The sequence below is a fragment of the Fusarium oxysporum genome, chromosome IV, assembly GCF_013085055.1.
Source record: "Fusarium oxysporum Fo47 chromosome IV, complete sequence".
NCBI classification, from domain to species: Eukaryota; Fungi; Ascomycota; class Sordariomycetes; order Hypocreales; family Nectriaceae; genus Fusarium; species Fusarium oxysporum.
The window spans coordinates 2,146,687-2,169,918 of record NC_072843.1 but is presented as its reverse complement, the minus strand read 5'-3'; the positions used below and the strand labels follow the sequence as shown (position 1 = coordinate 2,169,918).

The 23,232-nt window shown below is 49.2% G+C and overlaps 7 protein-coding genes across 7 annotated transcripts; 4 read left to right on the top strand and 3 right to left on the bottom strand.

The window, feature by feature from the left end:
* Window position 1: 1 nt before the first annotated feature.
* FOBCDRAFT_249632 (P-loop containing nucleoside triphosphate hydrolase protein) lies at window positions 2-3,665 on the top strand. The gene is made up of 3 exons (XM_031179147.3): window positions 2-531; window positions 586-1,768; window positions 1,829-3,665. The coding sequence occupies exons 1-3, from the start codon at window positions 306-308 to the stop codon at window positions 3,255-3,257; spliced, it is 2,838 nt and encodes a 945-aa protein (XP_031045034.2). The 5' UTR covers window positions 2-305; the 3' UTR covers window positions 3,258-3,665.
* A 2,796-nt stretch (window positions 3,666-6,461) lies between these two features.
* On the top strand, window positions 6,462-8,346 carry FOBCDRAFT_291782 (general substrate transporter; the record flags this gene model as incomplete). The annotated part of the gene is made up of 5 exons (XM_031179148.2): window positions 6,462-6,888; window positions 6,940-7,086; window positions 7,136-7,575; window positions 7,636-8,024; window positions 8,079-8,346. The coding sequence occupies 5 exons, from the start codon at window positions 6,462-6,464 to the stop codon at window positions 8,344-8,346; spliced, it is 1,671 nt and encodes a 556-aa protein (XP_031045035.1).
* A 608-nt stretch (window positions 8,347-8,954) lies between these two features.
* On the bottom strand, window positions 8,955-10,352 carry FOBCDRAFT_132692 (uncharacterized protein; the record flags this gene model as incomplete). Its single annotated transcript, XM_031179149.3, has 4 exons — window positions 8,955-9,109; window positions 9,160-9,760; window positions 9,816-10,040; window positions 10,089-10,352. The coding sequence occupies 4 exons, from the start codon at window positions 10,350-10,352 to the stop codon at window positions 8,955-8,957; spliced, it is 1,245 nt and encodes a 414-aa protein (XP_031045036.3).
* Window positions 10,353-12,894: 2,542 nt separating this feature from the next.
* Window positions 12,895-14,321, bottom strand: FOBCDRAFT_291780 (uncharacterized protein; the record flags this gene model as incomplete). The annotated part of the gene is made up of 1 exon (XM_031179151.3): window positions 12,895-14,321. The coding sequence occupies exon 1, from the start codon at window positions 14,287-14,289 to the stop codon at window positions 12,895-12,897; it is 1,395 nt and encodes a 464-aa protein (XP_031045038.2). The 5' UTR covers window positions 14,290-14,321.
* Window positions 14,322-15,181: 860 nt separating this feature from the next.
* On the top strand, window positions 15,182-16,239 carry FOBCDRAFT_29565 (late endosomal/lysosomal adaptor and MAPK and MTOR activator-domain-containing protein). Its single transcript, XM_031179152.3, has 3 exons — window positions 15,182-15,433; window positions 15,513-15,658; window positions 15,710-16,239. Exons 1-3 carry the CDS (start codon window positions 15,380-15,382, stop codon window positions 15,999-16,001), a joined length of 492 nt encoding a protein of 163 aa, XP_031045039.2. The 5' UTR covers window positions 15,182-15,379; the 3' UTR covers window positions 16,002-16,239.
* A 776-nt stretch (window positions 16,240-17,015) lies between these two features.
* FOBCDRAFT_200156 (uncharacterized protein) lies at window positions 17,016-17,804 on the top strand (the record flags this gene model as incomplete). Its single annotated transcript, XM_059608961.1, has 3 exons — window positions 17,016-17,343; window positions 17,436-17,659; window positions 17,718-17,804. 3 exons carry the CDS (start codon window positions 17,016-17,018, stop codon window positions 17,802-17,804), a joined length of 639 nt encoding a protein of 212 aa, XP_059467079.1.
* A 1,691-nt stretch (window positions 17,805-19,495) lies between these two features.
* Window positions 19,496-20,401, bottom strand: FOBCDRAFT_238934 (uncharacterized protein; the record flags this gene model as incomplete). The annotated part of the gene is made up of 2 exons (XM_031179154.3): window positions 19,496-19,612; window positions 20,069-20,401. The coding sequence occupies 2 exons, from the start codon at window positions 20,399-20,401 to the stop codon at window positions 19,496-19,498; spliced, it is 450 nt and encodes a 149-aa protein (XP_031045041.3).
* Between the last annotated feature and the right edge of the window lie 2,831 nt (window positions 20,402-23,232).

Here is a 23,232-nt window from a genome sequence, read left to right as displayed (position 1 = left end):
ACTTCAGCTCAACATCTCCTATTCTGTATATCCACGTCTACGATACTTTATTTTTCGGTGAATCTCGCTGAATCTTTCCTTATTCAATTCTCTTTCACTTATAACTGCTTTTCGATACCCCCCCGTTTTTCTTTCCAGCCAGTTTTGCGTGCTCACGGGCCAACCAGGCTCCAGCTTTGCAGCCTACTCTGTGAAGCAGAAAAACAATAGGCCAATTTCATGAGCTTTGAGGCATCACTAATTCAATTTGTTTGCGGGGCGTTGTCACTGCCGCTGCCGCTGCCGCTGCCACTGCAGCAATAATAATGTCTTCGCGCACCACCCACAGTCTCTCATCCACGAGAATGTCACACTCATCAAGACGCCGCGGGCCTCGTGTCAAACCAGACCCAGAGGATAATACTTCTATGCCAGATTCTGGGACTGTCAACTTCGGCATTCGCACTGCTCCTCCTGCTCCCTCTAGTTACGGCGGCAGTACCAGCTATATTCCGCCCGATCAGGCTTTCTATCATCATAGATCGGATGCCCGTGAGTGTCTCTTTCATCTTCTCTTCCAAACGCATACACTGACGAATTTCCAAGCAACACCAAGTGAACGCATCACTGAACCTGAACCTCTTTTGAGGGAACTCAGGATGCGTCCCAACGCAGCAGCCGAGAGCCCAACTAATGTTCCCACGGATGGGAGCTTCTTTCAAACCTCCTTCCAGGACATCGGAAAGAAACTCAAGGCGTGCAATGACACTCTGGGTGAGCTTCAGCAGCTTGGTGTTGACCACGATGTTCCACTTCCCGAGCTTGTGCTTGTTGGCGATCAGTCTGCAGGAAAATCTAGCTTGATGTCAGGTCTCGCAAATCTCGACCTCCCGCGCAGTGAGGGCACATGTACACGATGCCCGCTCCATATCAGGGTATCACGAAGTCACGATCCCTCTTGCCGTGTATCGCTACGCAAAGCATACTCCTATCAACCCCCGCCTAGTGGCCGCATTTCGGAAGGGGATGTCACTGACAGAGATCCTTTCTTCCCCTGGCGCAAACTACCATCCAGTGCGACTCACGAGTTCAAGACGATGATCGACTACAGCGAGATTGAAGATGTTTTGAGATGGGCCCAAATCGCTATTCTCAATGACGACAAGAGTCACGAGCTATTTGTCCCTGGCTCAGGTGCCCTAGCTGTCAACATCCCCATCGACAGAGCCGCCGAAGCAGTTGCCGCGAAGTTTTCGCCGAATATCGTTGCACTTGAGATCAAAGGTCCAGAACTCCCTGACCTTTCTTTCTACGATATGCCTGGTATTTTCCAGAACCCTGCTGATGCAAGCGACGACTATCTTGTTAGTGTCGTGAGGAATCTGTCAAAGGAGTATATCCAGCACCCGTCTGCTATTATCATGTGCTCTATGCCAATGAACAGCGATGCGGAGAATTCTTCAACTTTTGGTCTTATACGTAGACTGGGCGCTCTTAACAGGACAATCGGCGTTTTGACCAAGGCTGATCTGATACCGGAGGGTGGAAACCACGAGCAATGGCTTGCTATCATGAGGGGACAAGCTCATATTGCCGGTCTGGGGTATTTCATTACTTCCCGGCCACAAGGCAAGGACCTTGATGAGCTCAAGAAATGGGAAGAGCTAGTTTTCGTGGATCATTCTCTCGAGCGATGGCCTGCAACCTTTCATGGCTTTTCGGAGCGATGTGGTGTGGAAAAGTTGAAGGCTTTCCTGTCGGAAAAGCTTGGGCAAGAATTCGCGAAAAGGTAATTAAGGAGTTGCTATCTCACACGTTATTAGGAACAGGGCTAACATTCTTTGACCAGTCTACCTCATATCAAGCAGAAGCTAAGACAGCGCCTCACTGACATCGTTGAGCAACTCGAAAAGCTACCAGAACTACCTGACAATGTTGAACTCGAGGTCCAGACCAGTGTCATGGAGTTTGGTGAACTGACCCGAACACAACTCAAGCCTTCTGAGTTCTCGAAGCATTTCGTTCCGCTCCCGGATAACTTTCGCGACTGTCTGCTAGACATGAAGCCCAAATTTACCCTCAGAGATAGCAGTGACATTCCTGTTGTTGATATCTCTGATGATGAGTCAGATGCAGGGTCCGTGGCGCCGGCCATCAACCCACATACACCTAGCAAACGACGGACGATGGCACCGCCTATAACGCCATCTAAACGAGTTCGCATGGAGCAAACCCCAGCAGGGACCCCCTCTCGATCGCTACAGCCTGAAGACAGTAGGGCCAGCGTGGCCAACTCCCCTGCGCCCCGTCGGCAACTCTTCCCAGCCCCATTTACTCCCTTTAGTGGAGTTGGGCGAGGTTTCAGGACTCTTCGACAAGTTCGTGATGAGATCAAGTCTAAGACCAGAGCTGGCGTACCTGACATCATTACGGAAGAAGTCTATAACGACATGTGTCGAGAAGCCATTGAACCATGGTCAGGACCCATGAAAGCATTTCTCGATCATGTTATGAGCCTGTTGGATGATATGCTTGATCAGGCACTGGCCAAGTCTTTTGCAAGCCTCAATAAGCGGTTGATCTTCCGGGAGTGCAGGAAAATTTTGACAGAGTATCTCAACGACCGTCGCCGAGAAACAGCGGGGGCACTTGATCTTGTGTACCGCCTCGAAACATACGGCCTGTTCACTGTCAATCAGGAGGCATTTCGTAGATATCAAAAGGATGAACAGATTCTCTTAACGCGTTATCGCCACCAAATGCGTATGCAGGCCGCAGGGTATGGGGATGGTCGAGCTCCTGTTCCGTGGGAAAGTCTAACAGAGGAGAAGCGGGTACTCGACGAAAAGCGACGTGAAAACGAGTTGACAAAACTTGGGCCGGACTCCTTCGAACGGGAGCTGGAAGTGGTGGCTTATGTTAGAGGCTACTACCGCCTTGCAGCGCTGAGGTTCGCGGATGCCGTGGCGTTGCACATTACAAATGGCATGATACCGCATATCCAGCGAAATTTGCCCTTCCATCTCGACCGAAAGTTAGGCATTGCTGGAGCCGATGCCAAGAGTGTTTACGAGAGACTCATGGAGGAAGATTCCGATACCGCAGCCAGGCGGGGAACACTCAGGGGAGAGCGCGAGAAGTTTGTGCGGGCTCTTGACAGCATCGAGGAACTGGAGCGTGGAGCTGGCAGTAGCACCCTTTCGGAGGAAGAAAATGATGACGATGACATGGTCGATGTCCCCCTCATGAGCGGCGCACTTCCCGCCGAGGAGATCTGAATCTTTTGTCATCACATAACCTGTTTCGACACCCATGTGGTTGGAGCTTGTCACGTTTACTACAGTTGATCATCAGCAGCTGCTGGAGAAACGTTTGCATTGAGAAGGTTTATTTGTGTGTAACTGGACTGTTGTTTATTCCCTTATTACAATATTTGCTAGGGTAAGGAAAAGTATTGATCATGAGTCGATAGAAACTCGAAGCTGTGTATGGGGAAAGCTGCTTAGGTTCTTACGTGTGCGGGTAATGGAAATGGTCTGTCAATCAACCACGTCGGTAAGGGAGGCCTCGCGGGAAAGCCTCTAGTTGTAGCTCATCCGGTCATTTGTTGTGTATATCATCAAAAGAGCCACGTAGTAGCAAATGACAATTACATTTAGAGACGGGGTTCAAGACTGTCCCGTTCCCGAGTCTAGCGGATCAAGCTGCATCACAAGGGACGGCAAAATTAAGGTGACATAGAGAATCTAGAACTTCAAGCCGAGATACGAAGTCGAAAGCAATCTCTCAATATCCGGGAAGTGACGCAGGCTAAATTCATATGTACGGATTAATGGAAATGGGAACGAAAATGAGGATACCATAAGTAATTTAGCAAGCAGGCCGATTGTGGTGAAGCTAATGGTGAAGCTAACATGAAATTGGCCAGCCACAGCCGTTGAACCGATAAATTTAGTACTTGGAGGGTGTCGTCCAACAGAGAAGGTTCAGGGCACCGGCAAGCTAACGCAGGTGCCACTTAACCTCGTGGCAAGAACGCGGGGACTCCAGGAAGGAGGGGACCATTCAATCCTTCATTGACGAGAACAATAAGAAAGAACCTGAGGGTCGGGTCTTCCCTAAAATGTTGGAGTGTGACCTCCAGATCTTTTCAGCTCGCCTTCTCCATTTTAGCCTGTTTCATTGTGAACTCGGATTCTTCGAACCTCTTACCAACATATTCTTCGGCTCTAACTTCCACTCCGGTTATTTCGCATTGCATCTTGAAGATGGTGTGCCTTTATTTCACCAGTTTAGATTAAGGTTACAACGGTGTGCCTCCTTAACCGAGCAACTAAGATACGATACTTTACGCGGCGCCGATGGAGGCCATCCTGTCAGCAAATAATCGCCGAATATGGCCCTCCTTCATGGTCCTTATCGGCAGCTCTCCCGCGTCTCCGTACACCATCCCAACCGTGTCAAGGGTTAATTTTCGTGTTGCACGATTCAGCGAGTCCCGAATTGCAGCAACAATGCAGACCGACCTCAGCCGACAAACAATATCATGCTCTTTCAATTAACCGGCGATTGACAATGCATCTGCCGCTCGTCTGGTGATACACTTTAAGCTTGATTCATTCTTGGCCCATTTGCCGATAACCGAAAATCACCTCGCTTCTCGGCATGCTGATCGATGGGTCTGCCAAGTGAGGGCACGTTCGGCCAAGGCTCTTGATTCCCCATTGAAGCACGTTACCGAGACCTAATTCACTCAATTCTTCTGGGCCTTCTGGGCATCTTCTCCATATTTACCGAATAGTCGGGTTCTCAGCATTCCAAGGCTCGGGAGCAACCGACGATCGTGTAGTTTATTCGATATCAAATCCACTTCGATGGTCAGAACCGTGAATGACAAGCGACAGACGCGTGATTCATTTTGCGGCCCTGATATCCGATAAGAGGCGTTTTTAGCCCCCTCTTGCTAAGCACAATCCTGCCTATAACCCATGAACAAGCAGTTGTCGTGTGACACCTCATTGGCTGGACCCTCTGGACGGTGACAGCAAAGTATGTGAAGGATGAAACCAGCCTGGGGGTCAGACCACGGCCTTTACTTTTTGCCTACTGGTAGGCTAGATTAAGCCATTTCTCCAGACACAACACAGATGATTGTCTAGCAGGCATCGATTCTCGAGGCCAACTCCGGTTCTTGGACCCCGGACCCGCTTACCCCGGTCCCCATTCCCCAGTCTAGCCCCAGACTCTGCACGCTCCTCCACGTTTTTTGGTCCTGGCGGAGAAGAGCAACAGGTGTGCGTTGGTGACAACTTCACGGATGAATACCAAATCTATGTATTTTCCCGGTTGCACTGTCGCCCCTAGACCTTGTCCTGTGGACCACAGGGATGAACAGCACTTCCATGAACTTGACCAAGCGGTAAGGGTTACATCGATCAATCTAGACTTTTAACTCTAGTTGCCCAGATTGGGATACATCAGGGGTATCAACAGTCGGGGCGAGTAAGTTCGGTGAAAGACATCAGCACCATATTATCGCAGAATCCCGATGCTTGTACGACAATATGATACATGTAGGTCGTTCAAATAAGCAAAGGGCGAGCAGCCTTTCAGGGGGGGCGGGTGCTAAGTTCCTCTATGTTAAACCCGTTGTGCGGGTCCAATCTCGTGAAATACGACCATGTTTCAACCGCGGCGTATGCTTGTTTTACAGAGCCAGCCCTGAAGATAATGGGAAATGACCGAAAAATCCCTTGGATTGCTTGTCAATCAGACCACCATCGCGCTTGTTGATCAAAGCAGTCGAGAACAGTGGCAAGCACCGGATAATGGCCTCCTTGCGGCCCAGTATCATGGACTTCAGCCATAATCAAAGGTCGAGATCACTTGAACAAGCGCTCGATCAACCCTGATTGGCGGCCTAACCCTTCATCCAGCACTCCTCCCCGGTCAATCTGCTCCATGTTGGGGAGACTCCCCCGGCCCCCAGATGAGCTCGTCTCAGCGTTGATCTACCGAACCTACTCACTGGCGCATTTTTGTATGCCTGAGTTGAGCTCACCCCCAGACAGAGTAGCATTGAAGCGACTCAATACCTAAACGAGCTACCCAAGCCTCCATAGCCGTCTTTCCGTCCCGGGTGATCCCAAACACACCATCTCCAGCTCGAAACTCCACCTCACTGTGCCTGGTGCATGCTCCGGCCCCAATACACGAATGATTGCTCATAGGAACTTGACAACACTATCCCGGTCTCTGAAGCTCCATGGTGACAATACATGGGGTTGACTTGACTGGGGTGGTTTGTGTTGTTGCTGCTGCTGCTGCTCCAGATGTTACCTTTATAAGAAGCAGTGCAAACCCGGGGAACCCTGAACTTTTTTACTTGTCCATCTCTCCTCACGAGAAGCATCACTACCCCATACATTGGGCCAGTCTAGAGTCAACCCAGCACATCGTTGGTCGATTGTTCCAAGCTCACAATGGCTCTGCCAAAGTTCCTCCAGCCTATCGGCTCCAAGGTCCCAGCCCATAGCGATCGGGTACCTCTCGATATTGCACAAGCTGAGGCTCCCAGATTCGAGAAGGTGATCTGGTACAAGGAGCCTCACTTGCGTAAGCTCTACTTCCTCATTATCTTCCTGCTGATCGCCTCGGCCACCACTGGATACGATGGTATGATGGTCAACACCTCTCAGCAGATGGACAAGTGGAAGGAGTATTTCCCTGAGGAGAAGAACGAAAGCAAGCTCGGAATCCTTATCAACATGTACAATATTGGTTCTATTGTCTCCTTCTTCATCGTCCCCTACCTCGCCGATAACTGGGGCCGAAAGCCCACTATCATGCTTGGCTGTGTTATCATGATCACTGGCTCTTTCGTCTCTGCATTCTGCAATGGCTACGGCAGTAAGTACCTATTCAAATCATTCTTGCAAGCATATTGATCAATTCCTCTAGTGTACATGGGCGGCCGATTTGTTCTTGGTTTCGGTAACTCCCTGGCTCAAATGTCCTCGCCTATGCTTCTCACCGAGATCTGCCATCCCCAGCACCGTGGTCCTCTTACAGCTGTCTACAACTGTCTCTGGAACTTGGGTTCCCTGAGTAAGTATCGAATCTTTCCAAAGATTGCATCCTCTCTGACTATTTTCAGTCGTTTCCGTTGTCGGCTGGGGCACTGCTTCCATCAATGGTCACTGGTCGTGGCGATCCATTACCTTCATCCAGGCTGTCCCCTCCATCATCCAGCTTTGTGGTATCTGGTGGGTCCCTGAGTCACCCCGTTTCCTCATCAACAAGGACAAGTCAGAGGAGGCTCTCCAGGTTCTTGCCAAGCACCATGCTGGTGGTGACGTGAACAACGCCACAGTTCAGTTCCAGTACCGTGAAATCAAGGAGACTATCCAGGCCGACAAATCTGTCACATCTACCCGATACATCGATTTCTTCAAGACAAGCGGTAACCGGTGGCGTCTTGCTATCATCATCTCCCTCGGTATCATTTCTCAGTACTCTGGTAACGCTCTCTTCTCCAACTACATGGATGTCATTTACGAGGGTGCTGGGATCAAGGAGCAGAACAAGAAGCTTGCCGTAAGTCTCATCCATGGTATTGTTTGAGTTTCCACCTTACTTATTCTCTTCCCCTTACAGCTCTCTGCTGGAAAGACCATTCTCGATCTGTCCATCTCCATTGGTGCTGCCTTCACTGTCGACAAGGTCGGACGTCGTCCTCTTTTCCTCACTGCCATCTCCGGTATGGTCTTCGCTTTCGTCCTCTGGACCCTCACCGGTGGCATTTACGAGAACTCCCAATATAAGACCCCTGCCACCGAGGAGCAGCCCGATGGTGGTGTCGCTTACTCCAACACTGGTGCTGGCTATGCCCAGATTGCTTTCGTCTGGCTCTTCGGTATCTTCTACGACATCGGTTTCTCCGGTCTGCTCGTTGCCTACGCTCTTGAGGTTCTTCCCTTCCACCTCCGTGCCAAGGGTATGATGATCATGAACATCACTGTTCAGGCCATCCTTGCCATTGGAAAGTATGTCATATCTCAATCCCCCAACAATGAAACTCGGCAACTAACAAACAACAGCCAAACCAACAAGCTTGCGTGGAATAACATGCCCAACCACTGGAACTTCATGCTTTTCTACACCCTCTGGGACTTCTGTGAACTCATCTTCGTCTGGTACTTCTACGTCGAGACCAAGGGACCCACTCTCGAGGAGATCGCCCGTATCTTCGATGGTGACGATGCTGTTGCTCACATCGATCTCGCCCAGGTCGAGAAGGAGACCAACCTCACCCGCCACGAGTCCAACACTTTCGAAGACTACCCGCCCCCCAAGTCGCTTGCTTGAAGCAATGCTATGTAATTTCCGTACGGTTTTGGCTATGCTCAGGCAAACTAGTTGTACTGAGACGGCCTCTGCAATCTTTGACAGGAGTTTTTCCAGCAAGCGCATTCTGACGTAATAGGGATGGACGACATCTCAACGAACTGAAAAGCAGAAAACGAACAAACTATACTTTCATGTCGTCGTTGTTTAGGTTCTCTAAATTTTATACCACTCTTCTTCTCATATCTTGTGCCACGTCGTTGCAAGTACCGTGATCACATAGAGTCTAAGCAATCAGCCAGCGATGTCAAGAAAACTACAAGAAACAATGTACAAAATTGGATCTCAGAACTCAAATCAGCCTTGTGACAAAGAAATGATGTATATTGTGTTTTTGATCATGTACGTCAATATCATGCTCTAATATACCCCCTGTATGCATGCGTACAAGTCTACAACCAATTTCCAACAACTCCTAAACTCCATGGCGGGGCTCCAAGTAAGTGTATACAAGATGCATCAATACATAAAGTCGCAGTCATTGAAACATACCAACACCGTTGATCACAAAATCAAGGGCAAAATGATCGGTGGTTGGTCATGCGATCGCTTTCATGCGGTATTCAAAACTAGTCATCTCCAGGAGCCCACAGCATGGGTCCAGTGCAAATGTTGTTGCGTGCGAAAGACCTATAACGATCAATAATATCGGTTCGATCCATGCCTGCGCGTTGGCTTCCGAAGCTGTAATGAGCGGCAACGCCTCGTCCATCAGCAACGGCATCTGTCAAGTCTGTCAACAAAGCCCTCGGCCATATCAGGGGTTTCACTTACGTCGTCCTAGCGCGCGCGGCATGTTACATGAGAAGTGGTTCTCATCATCGGCCTCGATCGGCTTGGCTCGGTTGATGTCCCTTCCTAATAAGGCAACGAACTGGATGCCCATTCGCTCGTATTGAAAGTCCCATGTTTCGAACTTGTAGGCGGACAGCTTCTTCTTCCATAGGTTTTCGAAGAAGCTGAAGTGTTCTTGTGCGCCAATCGTCCACTGAGTCCAGCCGCGGCCCATAGGGTGATACTCTGTCGCTTCGATGGGAGTTGTGTCGAGAATATGGTCTTTACCGCCCTTGTCAAGAGGGAGCCAGCGATGAGTAGTGTCATTGGGCTCCCAGTTATCGAGCGAGAACCCCTCGGGGCCGTTCCATGGGGGTAGGTTGGAGGGATTCCAGTCCAGTGGCTTCTGGCCAGATTGTTTTGAGGGCATGGCCTTTCCTTCGCTGTCGACCTCGGGGAGATAAGGCCTGATGGCGCCCAAGTTCCAGTGAACCCAGCTGAGAAGGGGTTGGTTGACGACATTGGCCGAGACGATGTAGTACTCGGGATGCTCAAGTCTTTTTTTAACGATCGATGGAATAACGGTATCTTCCATGAAAACCTGCACATTGTTAGTATCGGTTTCACAAGAACGAATCACAAAAGGTGTGGCTTACGATATCGTCGTCGATCTTGACATACATGACATGGTCTTCAACCCGGTCGTAGGAGTTTCCAAAGCCACTCGAAAAGTTATCATCACCCGACATCTCAACAGACCACTTTTCGTACGAACTCTCGCTTTCTATGAGTTTCTTCAAGAGTGCAAGGTCGTGGGGGTCTTTGGTTCGTTCCACAAAGATGACACCGTCAAGCAAGCCGCCATTCTTAGCAAGATTGCGCTGTCGAGGTTAGCCTGATGTTACAAATTCGGCGTGGACAGCTTGTACCTTGAGATAGCAATCAAGAATTGATACCGATTGTCGTCGTCCATAAAAGACAAGTCCCATAATCTTATCAACGCCTTTGGGCTTCGACCAGTGTACTAGATCTTGTACACTTTCTCCGTTTGATGACCAGAAACGATCGAGGGTTCCGTTTATGCCAGCAATTGTTGGTGCTTTAGAATCGAGGGTCATCGGCGGTCGTTGCTCCATAACAGGAAGTTTGACGGCAACCAAATCTCTCTGTCTCCATACCAGGGTCGACATCATCAACATAAGTATAATGGCACATAACCCGATGTGACCTCGTGTGCAGTTCAGCGCCCGGGCAGCAGCCCTGGAGTATGAAGTCGGCAAGTCTGATGGCTTCATCTTGTGAGTTGGTTTTATCGGGTAAGCCAACTCAGTGTAAGTGAATCATTGTGTGCGGGAAGCTTGATATCTAAGTAGTCAGGTAAGGTTGCATGTGCCTGAGAGACAGAGATTCGAGAACCACGGGCAAGAACTAGGTTCAGCGGTCCCGACTTTGGGAATCCTGTCGTTTAAGGAACAGTCGACAATAGGTTCCACGACGGTCGAGTCCCAAAAGGCTTATGAGGGGTCCAGAGCCGGGTGTGACGCCTTTGGTGACAATGATCGAATTTGGATAATACGGTCGACCCAATGAGGCTGGTTGCTCTACGATACACGGCCCACCGGCACAGCCTGAATGGTAAAGCCATCGCTCGGTGTATGCAACCGTCGTGAAAGCCATACGCCTCATTATGATTGGTCTTTTGGCGTTCAGGAACAACAGAAAAGAGTATCGGGCGCCTGACGTCGGTATGGCCGTCGATCCGATTCGTAGGCCGGATATGGCAATGTGGGTAGCAAGAGTTGTGAAGGTTGACCATAAGGTCAGACAGACTCACAGACCAGACAATGCCTGTAGATCAGGGGATAGCAAGACTCAGGCTAGTCAGATAAACTTCCTGTCAAATAAGTTGGCACTCAGGCACTACACCTGTGTACCTCTTGCCCCTTCAATCAGAGGGCTAACTGCATTGGTTCTCCCTGGAGTAATAGTTCCATGCTGCATCATCCATTTGAGCCTCAAATAGTAGATGAGTCAAGAAGACTTGGCAAGCATCTCTTCCAGGTCGCTACAGGTATGTAAGTGAAGGCAGGCCGTCTATCATATCATGCTTTGTTGGTATAGTCTCAACATCACGCGATGAGTGGCAAGGAAACAAATCCTTGAGACATTCAGTAAATAGACACTTGTGGCTAGTTACCCAAGCTCGTATAATCCGAGACATTGCACCTAATTTATCAGACAGGCTATACGATATTGGTGATGGCGAGGCGGGGCGGGGCTTTTCAATCGATAGGACGGATGCGGTATCTAGGTTTGAGGACACGCGTTGCGAGAAAGAGTGTCTGTTGGCTGGCGCGAATATGTCGTCGTATCTTGTAACACGGTGTTTCCAGATCCCAAAGCTCTAGATATGATGCAAGAGATGGCAGCGATCGTTCAGGGTCTTTTGAAAGTCGTCATCTTCAGCCACTTCGGTAGCTCGCAGGGAGGATCGTTGTTATTGACATTTTGGCGATCGCATTCCCAATCAGTCCATGCAATGTCATTGTCCCTTATAGACACTGCCATTTTCGTAAACTTCAACGATTATCAATTTCATCATTCAGCCGTTCCAGGTCAAGGCTAATGGATTCCGTGATAGAAGTTAGTCCCTCGTCCGTTGTTCGATATGCAAGTCGGGAAACAGAGAACTTGGTGTTTAGTCTAGACTGTGCTACTGCCAGTCCAATAGACATAAGCTTCTCGTAGCCCCATAATTGATCAAGAAGTAACGAAAGAGACTTTGTGTTCCAGGGTCCGGGCCTTGGTCTCAATCGTTGATTCAGAGTCTTAGACCTGCCGAAGTTCTAGACTGGTGAAGCTGAACAGCCGCTAAATGAGGGCTGGTTGTAGGTAGTTGCCGCTGGAACGTGAAGATAAAGCCATCATTCCAGTCGCTTATTGGTTCAAGCCTACTGCTTTATCTCACGTGGATTTTGGTATGGTTTCTATCAGACAATACTTGTGGTAAAGAATGAGGGTTGGAAGGTTTCAGTTGATTGGATTTACGTTCCAGTCGTGATGACTGTACTGTGCCAGAACGTAAAGATCATTATATGCACTGTACACTCACACATATCTAGCGCCAAAAACAGATAGATTGTACTGTATACACACAGTACATCCTCCAGCACAATAGCATTGTGTGTTCGAAGCAAATATCGTCTTTGGAATATTCACCACTAGCAAATAGAACTCTCCTTTCAAATTAGAATACGTATGCCCTGTATCTATTGTACATACATCTATGTACATCAGTGCGGCATTGAGAACTCGCACCTGACCATCATCCTGCACCTCTAGGGTATGTCCTGAATATATGCTTCCTAACACGAATATTATTTATGTGCCCATTGATGGTACCTGGCGATATGCCTCTTAATAAACAGAGGCCTTATCTCTCAGTGATATCAATTCTATAGTTACACCTCGGTTTAGGGAGTGCCTGACGGCTTTTCAAAGTGTTCGTGTAGAAGTGACGCTACCTTGTTTGTCCAAAGAGCAGAATGAACCAACGCTGCACTGAGTACTACAAAAAAGCATAGGTATGGAAAGACGAAAATTTAATTACTACATTAGATACTGATTACACGTCCGCATTATAACCCTCCTACCATGTGCCGAAATAAATCCTGAAATAGATACTCCACCAATTTTGAACTCAAGGAAAGGTATACGCTCTAGTCAATTGATTCATCACCATCGAACAGACAGGGGTGACCGAACTTTGTTTGCTGCTCGGCGCTCGGCAGTAGGGGCCTGTGATGGCGACGCATCTACTGTCACAATCACGGTGTTATAAACAGTAGCGATGCTCGTGGAGACTGCAGCTGATTCGCATCCAGTTGGTTCAGCACCATGGACCTCGGTGTAGACATCACCGTTGCCGTAAGTGCGGATCTTGGTGTATACAGGGGCGTTGGTGTTGTAGTTGCCACTTCCGTCCTGGCCCTTTGTGTTGGTAGGATCTTCGTACTGGCCCTTGCTACCATCACCACCATTGTCGTAGCTAGGGTTGCAGGGCTTTCCGTCCTCCTTTGTGCAGGTTGAGTCGCCAGTCTCCGGATCGTAGACGATGACCTCAACCTCAGGCTTACCGGTGTAAGTGGCAGTCCTTGTATAGGTCTCGCAGTCGTCATCTGTTACAGTGGCGGTTCCATACTTGGCCGGAGCAGTCAATGTGTAGGTCTGATCAACCTCGACAACAGTGGTAATGTAGTCGCCGTTCTCTTTAGTGATGGTGCTGACGGTCGGCTCAGGCTTGACGATGACGGTATAGTACTTGCCACCTTGCTGGATGGTCTTGGTGACAACGTAGTTGTTGGTGTTCTCAGCTGTGATGGTCTCGATAACCTTGTTACCATTCTCCATAGTTATAGTCTTGGTAACCTCATACTGATCGTTGCCTGTAACGGTCACAACCTCTTCGTGGCCGTTGTCTTGGGTGATTGTCTTGATGACGGTGTTGGAGTTGCCATCCTTGTATGTCAAAGTCTGAATATGACCATCCTTGACCACAGTAACCGTGTGAACGTTGTCGGGATCCTTCTTATGGTCGCCATCGCCACCAACAATCTTAGTGACAACCCCACCATTGTAGTCAGGAGAGCCAGCACTAGGCGCAGGATAGCCGTTGCTGATGGTAACTGTTTTGGGGCCGGGATAGCTATCAATTTTCTTGGTGACGATGTGCTCACTAGTCTCTGTTTCCGTCTCAGTCACAGTGACAGTCTTTCCAGGACGGGTGACGGTGATAGTCTCAATGGCTGGCTCAACCGTCTCGCCCTGGCTGATGTACACAACCTTGGTTTGAGGGTTTTGGTAGTTTTGGGTGATAGTAACAGTCTTTCCGGGACCATCTTGTTCTGTAACTGTAACAGTGTGATAAGAACCGTTGGGATCCGAGACAGTGACAGTCTCGTATGGTCCAGAAGGCTTAGTGACGGTCACTGTTTGAGAACAATCCTTGGGCTCGCTCTCTAGTGAGCAAGGAGGACACTGAGCAATAGTGTCTCGTGGATACAACCAGTCGAAGCGTGCCTGAGCTAGGGGTACCAAGGCCAATGTTGCCAGAGGGGTAAAACGGACCATTTTGAGACAGAGAAATGAAGATGAAGATAAATCAAGATCAACGGACTTATGTGTGAGCCAAGTTTGACTGAGAGAGGAGGGAGAAGAAGAAGAAGGTGTCAGCTGTTAGAATGGAAGTGTCGATGATGATCAGAATGAGTTCATTTGATGCGAGAGACTCATCCTTATAGTTATCATTTTCTGCGTACATCTTAACCCGAACCCAGGGCGATGAGGGTATCACCTCAAGGGACAACAATTGACAAGAACTATTGCCAAGGATATAGGCAATAACTGAGATCGAAGGATATCTTCGAGTGAAGTCAATCCATGAGAGAGAGACATTGGCAATATAACAAACATTGGTGTAGTAAATCCCTTGGACGAAGCGGGCCAGGGTTTGTTCAAAGAAGGCTTTACTGAAGCACCAAGACGTCAAGGGGTACACACTGAAGAGGTGCTCGCTGTCAGTACGTGAACTAGACGGCGGGGCTGGCCAGGGCAAAGTCAACAATAAATTGGCAGACGCTAGCCTTGATGCCCTTAAGTAAAAGCATTGAGAAAAAAATGAGACACCTGAATATTGATGCTCCCTTGCCCAGGGCACCCAATGTCAAGGGAGTATTAAGGGAGCGTCAGTGACGAGTACGAGCAGGCATTGAACAAGGTTGCAAATATGGTCCTTCACAATATACCTCACTGCCATTCTCGCTCCGTGTATCACTTTGGCTACATATTCAGCATTAGAGAATATACTTATCTGTCTTTGTTCTTTGTTGAATGGAGTCCATTGTTCGTTGTTGTTGGTTCCAGCAACATGGATATGGTGGCGAGCGGGCCGTTGTTTACCCGATGCAGCCTTCCTGAAGAAGGACCCACTGAGCGAGTAACGTACGTCGTGAAGCAGGCGCGCCTCACGAAGAGAGCAATCACGAAGTCACGAGGCTGTACAACCAAGCTATCAAAACCTTCCACGCTCCTTAACACTTCTATTCTTCGCTTCCGGGCCATGTCCTTGAGATAATAATCGACTCTTTGCGACAGTACACCACATCTAGTCCGCCTTACGATCTGATATGTGTACCTGAGGTTTTCGATTACCTACGCAATAATGGGAGCTTGCGCATCATGTTTGGGAAGGGGCAATGGTAATAACTACGATGAGGTGTGTTATCAAGCGATCTTGGGATCACAGGTCTCGCATCAATACCAGCAGGACCCTTTGCTAACGCTTTGCATGTTAGGAGGAAGAGAACCGCCTTCTTTACGATGATGCCAATGGTATGCAATACGGTAGCTTCGGAGACCAAGCTATAAACGGCGAGAACGATACGCTCGAAGCTCAGCGAGAGAACGAGGCCCTTCAACGAGTAATAGCCAAGACATCAGAGTACGTTCGTGAGATCAAGGGGCCTTGGAGGATGCTAACCTAGAGGGATAGCAATATGGTGGACATCTTTGATATCGCTCCGCAAGAGAACACAAATCGTGGAGCAACGACACCTTTCGCCTACGCTGGTCAAGGTGCACGCCTTGCACGATACCAACATCTCGTATCAAAACTTAGCAACCAGGGTGACAATAACCCTGCGAGCGGTGTCAAAGTCGACTGGCTTCCAGAAGACGAGACCATAGAGATGCAAAAGAATGGTCCAGCTAGCATCAAGACTCTCGAGAGCGATGAGGGACCTCTTGTGGGGACCTTTGCAGATGCTGCGGCGGCAATGCAGTAATGACGGCTTTCGTTGAACAGAGGAAGCACCCTTCGTTTGCCTAACAATGCGGAAGAGAAAGCTGAAAGCCCCCAGAGTGGGCAGTCAGCAATTGCGACATGAAACTGTAATGCAATATTCGCGATACACGACTGATGACGATACACACAGTACGTTTTGGTGTTCAAGACCGCTGCGATTGCCCCGATCTAAATCATCAACCCCCTGGTGGCTCAAATTGGATGAGGTTCATCTCGGTCTGACCCTCGCTGGGCATGTCGGTGAAGTGGCTACGACAAGAATGAGCGAAAAAAAAGTATCGCTTATTTACCGGCCCATTTTCTTTGAATACTAACCTCGACTAATACGGTCTTTGTGACCAAATTTCCGGTTGCTGCTCATTTTGTTGAAGCAGTGGAACCCTTCGGTAGACGGAGTTGTCGTTGCATAGAACCTGATTAGCACTTAACACTCGGTGCAGACCTGCACTCCTATTTTATCTCTTCATTTCTTTTTTGATTTTGATTTTTTTTCTGCCGCCCGTCTTTTGCGCAAACTTCTTTGATTGTTGTGGGCAGGAAGTGGACTTTGTACAAGCAGACACACCCAATCGAATTTTACAGAAATTTCCCCCTCGTCTTATTGAGCTTGGTCCTAGAACGAAACCCTAGACAGTTTAGTTTCACGACCCTCGTCTCGTCATCAATTCGTACCATCGGCCTTTCTCTCGCAGCCTGCCGTGCATAAGAAGCACGAGCGATGAGCTAGAGTCAAAACCCATCAGTCCACAACGGAAGCGTGACTTGTCGAGAACCGAGAACACCCATTAAGCATCAGACACGTGCGTTCCCCTCACGCTGGCTCACACCGAATTCGAGGTGGCCCGGCAGTCAGTGGGGTGGCAATAGACGCTAGACCAGGGGAGCAAGGTCAGAGACTCAAGGAGGATGGTGGCCGTTCCTTTAGCTTGCCGTCGGCCCTTGATTTAGTCTGGTTTTCTCCGGCTTCGGCTCGCACCGTTGATGGGCGGCTTGCATGGGTCCCCATCCACTGGGGAGGTTTCGATGGATCTCTTTCGTCAACCTGAACAAGATCCCGCCCACGTCCCAAGCCTTCGGGATTTGTTTGGGAAAATGTCTGTCATGGCCCAGCCCGCCACCACGACACCATGGGGACATGGAATGGGGAGCCGCTCTTGAAGCGACCTGTGCACGGAAAAAGAAGACAAATGAGAGGGACCCCCGGAATTTATCCGTTCCCTCGGGTGAGGAGAGCCATATTGTCGGGAAGCAGCCCTTCATAACTATCGAGCCATCTGCTTCAGGAGACGTTAGGCCCCTGAACCCCGTTGACGGGAGGCTGGGTCCGTCTGAGACAGGGCTCAGATTTTCGTCAAACAGGGACCGTCCATGCTAAGGATTTCCTAAGAAGAAGGCAACGTACTCCGTCCTATAGTCCACACTCTGTACGGTTTAAAACCGTCTTTGTCTGCGTGCCAGGAGCCTGAAAGACATTATGCGCGCCGCGGGTCAGTCTGGGACGACCAGTGGTCCATTACGGTCAAGGTGACCAGAAAGGCGGACAGCCATGAACTCGACCAGTCAGATACGATATGGAATGTGTTCATGGGTTTAAATCGCATCGACTTTTCCTTCATGTCGTTGGTAGGCCTTGTGCAGGTAAGACAAGCAAAGCTCGCATTACGAATTAGTCACATGCTGCTGCTGTTCACCGTAGCCTCTTCTTGAACCTTTCGGTGGCGGGCAACCCTGTTCAAATATGCAGACCGCATTCACGAACCGAATGCCTGTAATTATGGCATAACTGGCTTGCCAATTGAGTCTGAGCCCTGAAAACTATCTTGTCTCCACCTTTCGCTCTGGTTCACAGGACTACGTCTTTGCACCTATTCGCTTTAATCTATCCTGCTCAATGTCGAACATGCCTGGTACTGCATAATTGCTTAATACTCGCTGAGTTTGAAGGCCCCCATGCTGTTACCTTGAAAGCGACTCTGACGATAGTATTAATCACAAAAGCTTGTTAAAACAGCCATACCATTCATGATTGGCAACTCTGTCACGATCAGCTCTAGATTTTGCAACGTCGATATTCATCCCCGTATCTCATTTCGTCACCGCCCGACTCCACGATGCCGCCCGCAGCTCCAGTTCAATTTCCGCCTTGATTACAATACCTTCCCATCAGCTCCCATCGGTCGACCACCCATAACGGGACTTTTATAACCATACGCTCTACCCTCCTCTACGTCTGAAGCGCCGACCAAAGTTGCGATCCATGCTACAGGCACAGCCCATACTGCCACCTGGAAATGAACAATTGGGGGGCGGAAAAACAACCCAGATCATCTGAGACATTGAGGGATCTGGAGGCTGGAGCCCCGATGCCTCTGGTGTTGTGCTCTAGCACCTGCTTTTGCATACCTTCATCCCTATTCGTTGACCAAGGGCTTGGGGTTATCAAAGACATATGCCCTGAAAACCCCGATAAGCAAGGGTATATGCCTTTTTCGAATGGTTTCCGCTGCATAGGTATGTAGTCGACACTGATAGGCTAGGTCCCTCACACAGCACAGGTATTTCTCAGCGCCTGAGAGAAATAAAACAACAGGTCCTCATTGACGCTACACTGCTCCAGTGGTGGTCGTTGATTTCTTGTTATTCTCCTATTCGATGCGCATAGACGCCTCTTCCAGCCGATTGCGTCTTTTGCGGTTACGCTTACCTGCCGTGTTTCCTCAATCGATGTCTCTTGTCTCCTCACGTTATCCATTATCTTCTCTCTGACCCGCCAACATCTATCTTGATGTCGAAGCCAGTATCCCTAGTTGTTTCTAGCTTCCGACTGTCGTCATCACACCAGTTATAGAAGCGGCGTCCCCGATCAACATGTAACAAGGAACTGAACTCTCATTGCTTGTTCATGGCCCACACTCCAAGCTCCGTTTGCCCATGCATGATGATGGCACTGCCACTCTCCCCCTTCCGCAATTTCTACTGCATGCCGTGCCATAAAGGTCAGGGTAAGAGAGCTAGATGCTGCTATGCCTTCGTGTTAACGGCCTTTACGCCACCTTGAGTGCTGACCTGGAACATAGAAAGAGCATGGCTTTTTTCAAGATAACACACGTTACATTGACCTATTGTCCACATGGTTCGCACCTGTGGGTATAAAGAAAGAAATAAACATGGACCTGGCAGCGTCTGGGTCCGTCCCACAAACGCCTTCTGCATGCCCCAGCTGTGGCCCTGAGGACTTCTTCGCTTTGGGTCCTCTCATCCTGTCTCTGCCTTGCCCCTCTCACAGGTCCCATGACAATTCACCAATATACTGAAATTGTTGGAAGAGAGAAAAAAGAGCAATTTGTCTGTTCTTACAGACGAATGAAGTGTAGAAAGGTAAGGAGAAAGGAGAAAATATTCCACCACAAAGCCATGCTCACAAGAGAGTTTGTTTTCACCTCCCTGTCTCCTCTTCTTCTCTGCCCCTCTCCCTCATCCCTTCTTGGCCGAGCTCCTTCTTTCGGCATCGACCGCAACATTTTTCGTTTCTCGTCCGCCCAAACATAAAACAAGGTTGTCATAATCGTCATTATAGATGTCCTGGTATCCCTGGTAGGTTTCCGCAATTTTGTATGAAGCTAATACTTCAATCATACTGTCCCTTCACCATTGTATATCAACTCGTCGTTTGTCGTCGTGAGATATATCGCTCTTGGCATCTCGTCACTTCACTGCAATAATGGGTTAGCCACTCATATTCTCTCTCTCTCCTCACCACACACAATGTTCGTGCCCATGTCCATGCCCGTGCCCCGACACCCACAGACCACGGCATATGCAAGAAGCACAGCACCACCATCACAGACCACGCACACGCCCCTCACACCCCTTTTTGGGCTTCCCGTCCCTCTTTTTCCTTTTCTTTGGGACTTTTCCTTCTATGTGCCCTCGGCTCAGTCATGCCTCCAGCCCTTTTTCGTCCGTCTTTCTTGTTCGGGCTCGGCCTCTTCACTCAATGCGAATAGACATAAAGGAAAGGAAAGGAACATCATGTTTCAAACTCACCTGGCCAAGGGATTGTAGTCTGTGATCATGCTCTTCTCTCATACGATAGATCTGACCAAGGACTTCTTGCATCTCAGCACACGTTCGTTCAATGGTGGCATTTCGGTTGCCCTCCCTCTGCCAGCGCTGAACGTCACGATACATCTTGTCATACCTGCGCTGCTTCTTCTCCGTGTCGTGGCAGAGCTTGCAAACGTCTCTTTCGGTCCTGGTTTCGTAGACAAGCTTCAGGCCGCAAGTTTCGCCCATGCGGTATTCTTTGTTGCACTGCTGACGGAAGTGCCCCCAGCGCCAGTAGCCGCATGCCCAGCGAGTTTGGTCAAAGTAGCACATGGCTCAAGGGTTTCGAGAGTTGACAAGAGGCTTAGTGGCGAATAGTCGAGGCGAGAAAAGCAGGGTATCTCTAACTGATTCGATAGAAGAGGAGAAGAAGCGGGAACACCGAAGGCGGAGAGCGGAGTTCCAGAGGCGAACTCGTGGTCGATTCGAGCCGAACCCGAAGTTCAAGTCAACACTTATCGAGTCGTGTCGATGAAAGTCAGCCACCCTCGGGCAATCCAACAGTCGCCGAGCCGGAACGGTATAAACAATGTAAAGGTTCGGTTTAATCGAGTCGAGAAGAATCCTAGGATACACAGGTTAGTCACTGGGTCTCTTCTATTGTCTCTATCCCTTCTGTGCCTCCCCTTCGCGTTGGGCAGGCAATTTTGTTTCTACCCAATGCAAACAACTCCCACTTGTTGGACTCATATCCATGCCACTGGCTGCCTTTGTTATTCGTTTGTAGACATAACATTATCTCATCATGGTCACCGTCTTCCAACCCCTCATAACCTCTCGTATGCATTCCTGCCGCGTGGTGTCTCGACAGATAATACATAACCAGAACAATGCAACAACGGGAAAGAAAGCGCACCTTGATGTTGATGATGCACTTGATTGATTTGAAAAGAGCAAGATATATGTCAAACTTACTTGATATCTGACTACTGTGAGATGGACTGTACAGCCAGGCCCAAGAGCAATTAGCAATTACAGTAGCTGTATGGGACCTAGCAAAGATTCGGAATCTGCTAGTGTTCGATGCCCTTGTTGATATTGAGGCTAACCGAGTGAGACTTATTTACTTCAGGCCCGTAGTCCTCAGTTTTGGTTGCCGGTACAATCGACTACTTTGCTGTGCTAGGTGGTCGATATCTCAAGAAATCCCAGCGTCTTGGAGCCGGGATATGGGTCTGGAGCTGCTCTTCTATAACGTATCAAGTCGAAGTTGGCCTGGTAGAACCAGGTATGATTAAGAATCTGGTCAACTGAAGGGCTAGCGTGTGATGTGTAGACTGTTCGCGGGCAACAGAATGATGAAGATGAGATGTAGTCCAGGCCGAGTGGATGTCGAAGGCAACTTATACTTGTTTGATCCAAGAGACCTTCTGCGTATTCGATCTTCGTGCTGTGTCTGTATATGGCATCCCACATCCACATGTGGGACTCCGGCACAACCAACAAGCAATCGCATTCGTTCCTTGGACCCCTTGCCCTCCTCAATTCGGGCCAGATTAATGGCCGTCCATTATGAGCTTGAACTTCTGCTTTTGCTTGTGCATTTGCGTCTGCATTTGCATTTGCATTCGCTTCTTTTTTTTGTTCCTGCGGGATAAAGAGGCTTGCTTGTATGTGTCGATTGGGTATCCTTACTTAAAGCCCCATACGGTCTTTTCTTCTCATCGCATCACCATCCTCCACCAGCAAAGGTGCCTTAAACGCACCCCTCCTCCTCTCTGATATGGTATTCCATCGATTCTCTTCTGCCGCTGCCACACGACGTACCCCGACTATCAATCGGCTCTAACTTTGAACAACTTGGTTCCTGGGTCTTGATGTGATGCCGGAGCAGCCAATCTGCGCCTATGCGTTTCTCAAAGACCCTGCAGCATATCTATCAATGATTGGAGCCACCCAACAGCATTTATTTACTGTCATGAGAACCAAATTGACTTTTCCTCAAGGCTTGTCTTCATCCAACCATCAATCGTATCACGCCTCCAAGTATTCGTCTTGTTAGCTGACTGCTTCCAATCTCATCAACAACAATGGCTGTCAGTCCAAGCTCGACAAGCCTCTGATAGTATAGCCCAAGAGCCATGTTTGATAGCATAGGACAAAAGCCCGATGGCCGCTTGCCACGTTGATCAAGACCTAAAATTCGATACACGCCCCCCCTCGCAATATCAGCAACTACAGCGAGAACCAGGGTTGAAGGACGGGGCATCCCCACACCACAAGATACTACTGCAGTATTCTGTGTGTACAGCACTTCACTGTGATGTTGTAGCTGCAGTGGAAGTAACAAAAGCAGGGCTGACGAAGGACCAAATAACTTGGACAAACCCACGGGGATGTGTATGAGTATGTGCATGGCTGCATATGCGCTTGGTGTGATTCAATTTGCCTTTCAGCCTTTGTTGTTGTCCTAATGCACAACGTACCTGACGAGTAAATATAGCTTGGCTACGTCTATTTTACAAGACCCAAAGGCCCATAACAGAGACCTTAGTCTTGGACTCACTTCATTCATCACCCACTTTTCCTCGCTGGTTCAGTTCTTGTCGGCCATTGACATGCTGCACTTGTCGGGATCGTTCTTTCAGCATTCCATATGCATTCCATGGCGCGTCCTTGATCACGGAGCCGTGAGGCAACCGGGCCGCATTAACGGCCATGTTATTGCTACGAGTCCTGTGTCTTTCCCGCTGCGGGCCAGGTCTCGGTCGCGTCCTCTTGAAATCTTGTCCTAGTCGAGTGCACGAGTGCACATAAGGTGGTGTCTTGATCTGCGGCCGCTGTGGGGCTTCATGGTTCGTCCCGAGGGCGGACAAGTGTCAGGAAACAAGGGGATTCTGAATGCTTGCAATCTCGACGAATTCGGTGAAGGCAAGGGATCTAATTCGCTGCTTTTCTCCTCCTCCGTGCGTCAAGCCCTTGCGTTGCGGACTCGAGCTCGATGGCACCGCCGGCCCATTGGAAGAAGGGAAGCAGCTCAGGGATCCGCCAGGACTTTCTCTCATGGTCTACGGCATCGAGTGCTCTTTACGACATTGAATCGTCCTACTTCTACAGGAAAGCTTGCATTGGATGTTGCCGGCTTCCCCCTTCCAATTTGAGAC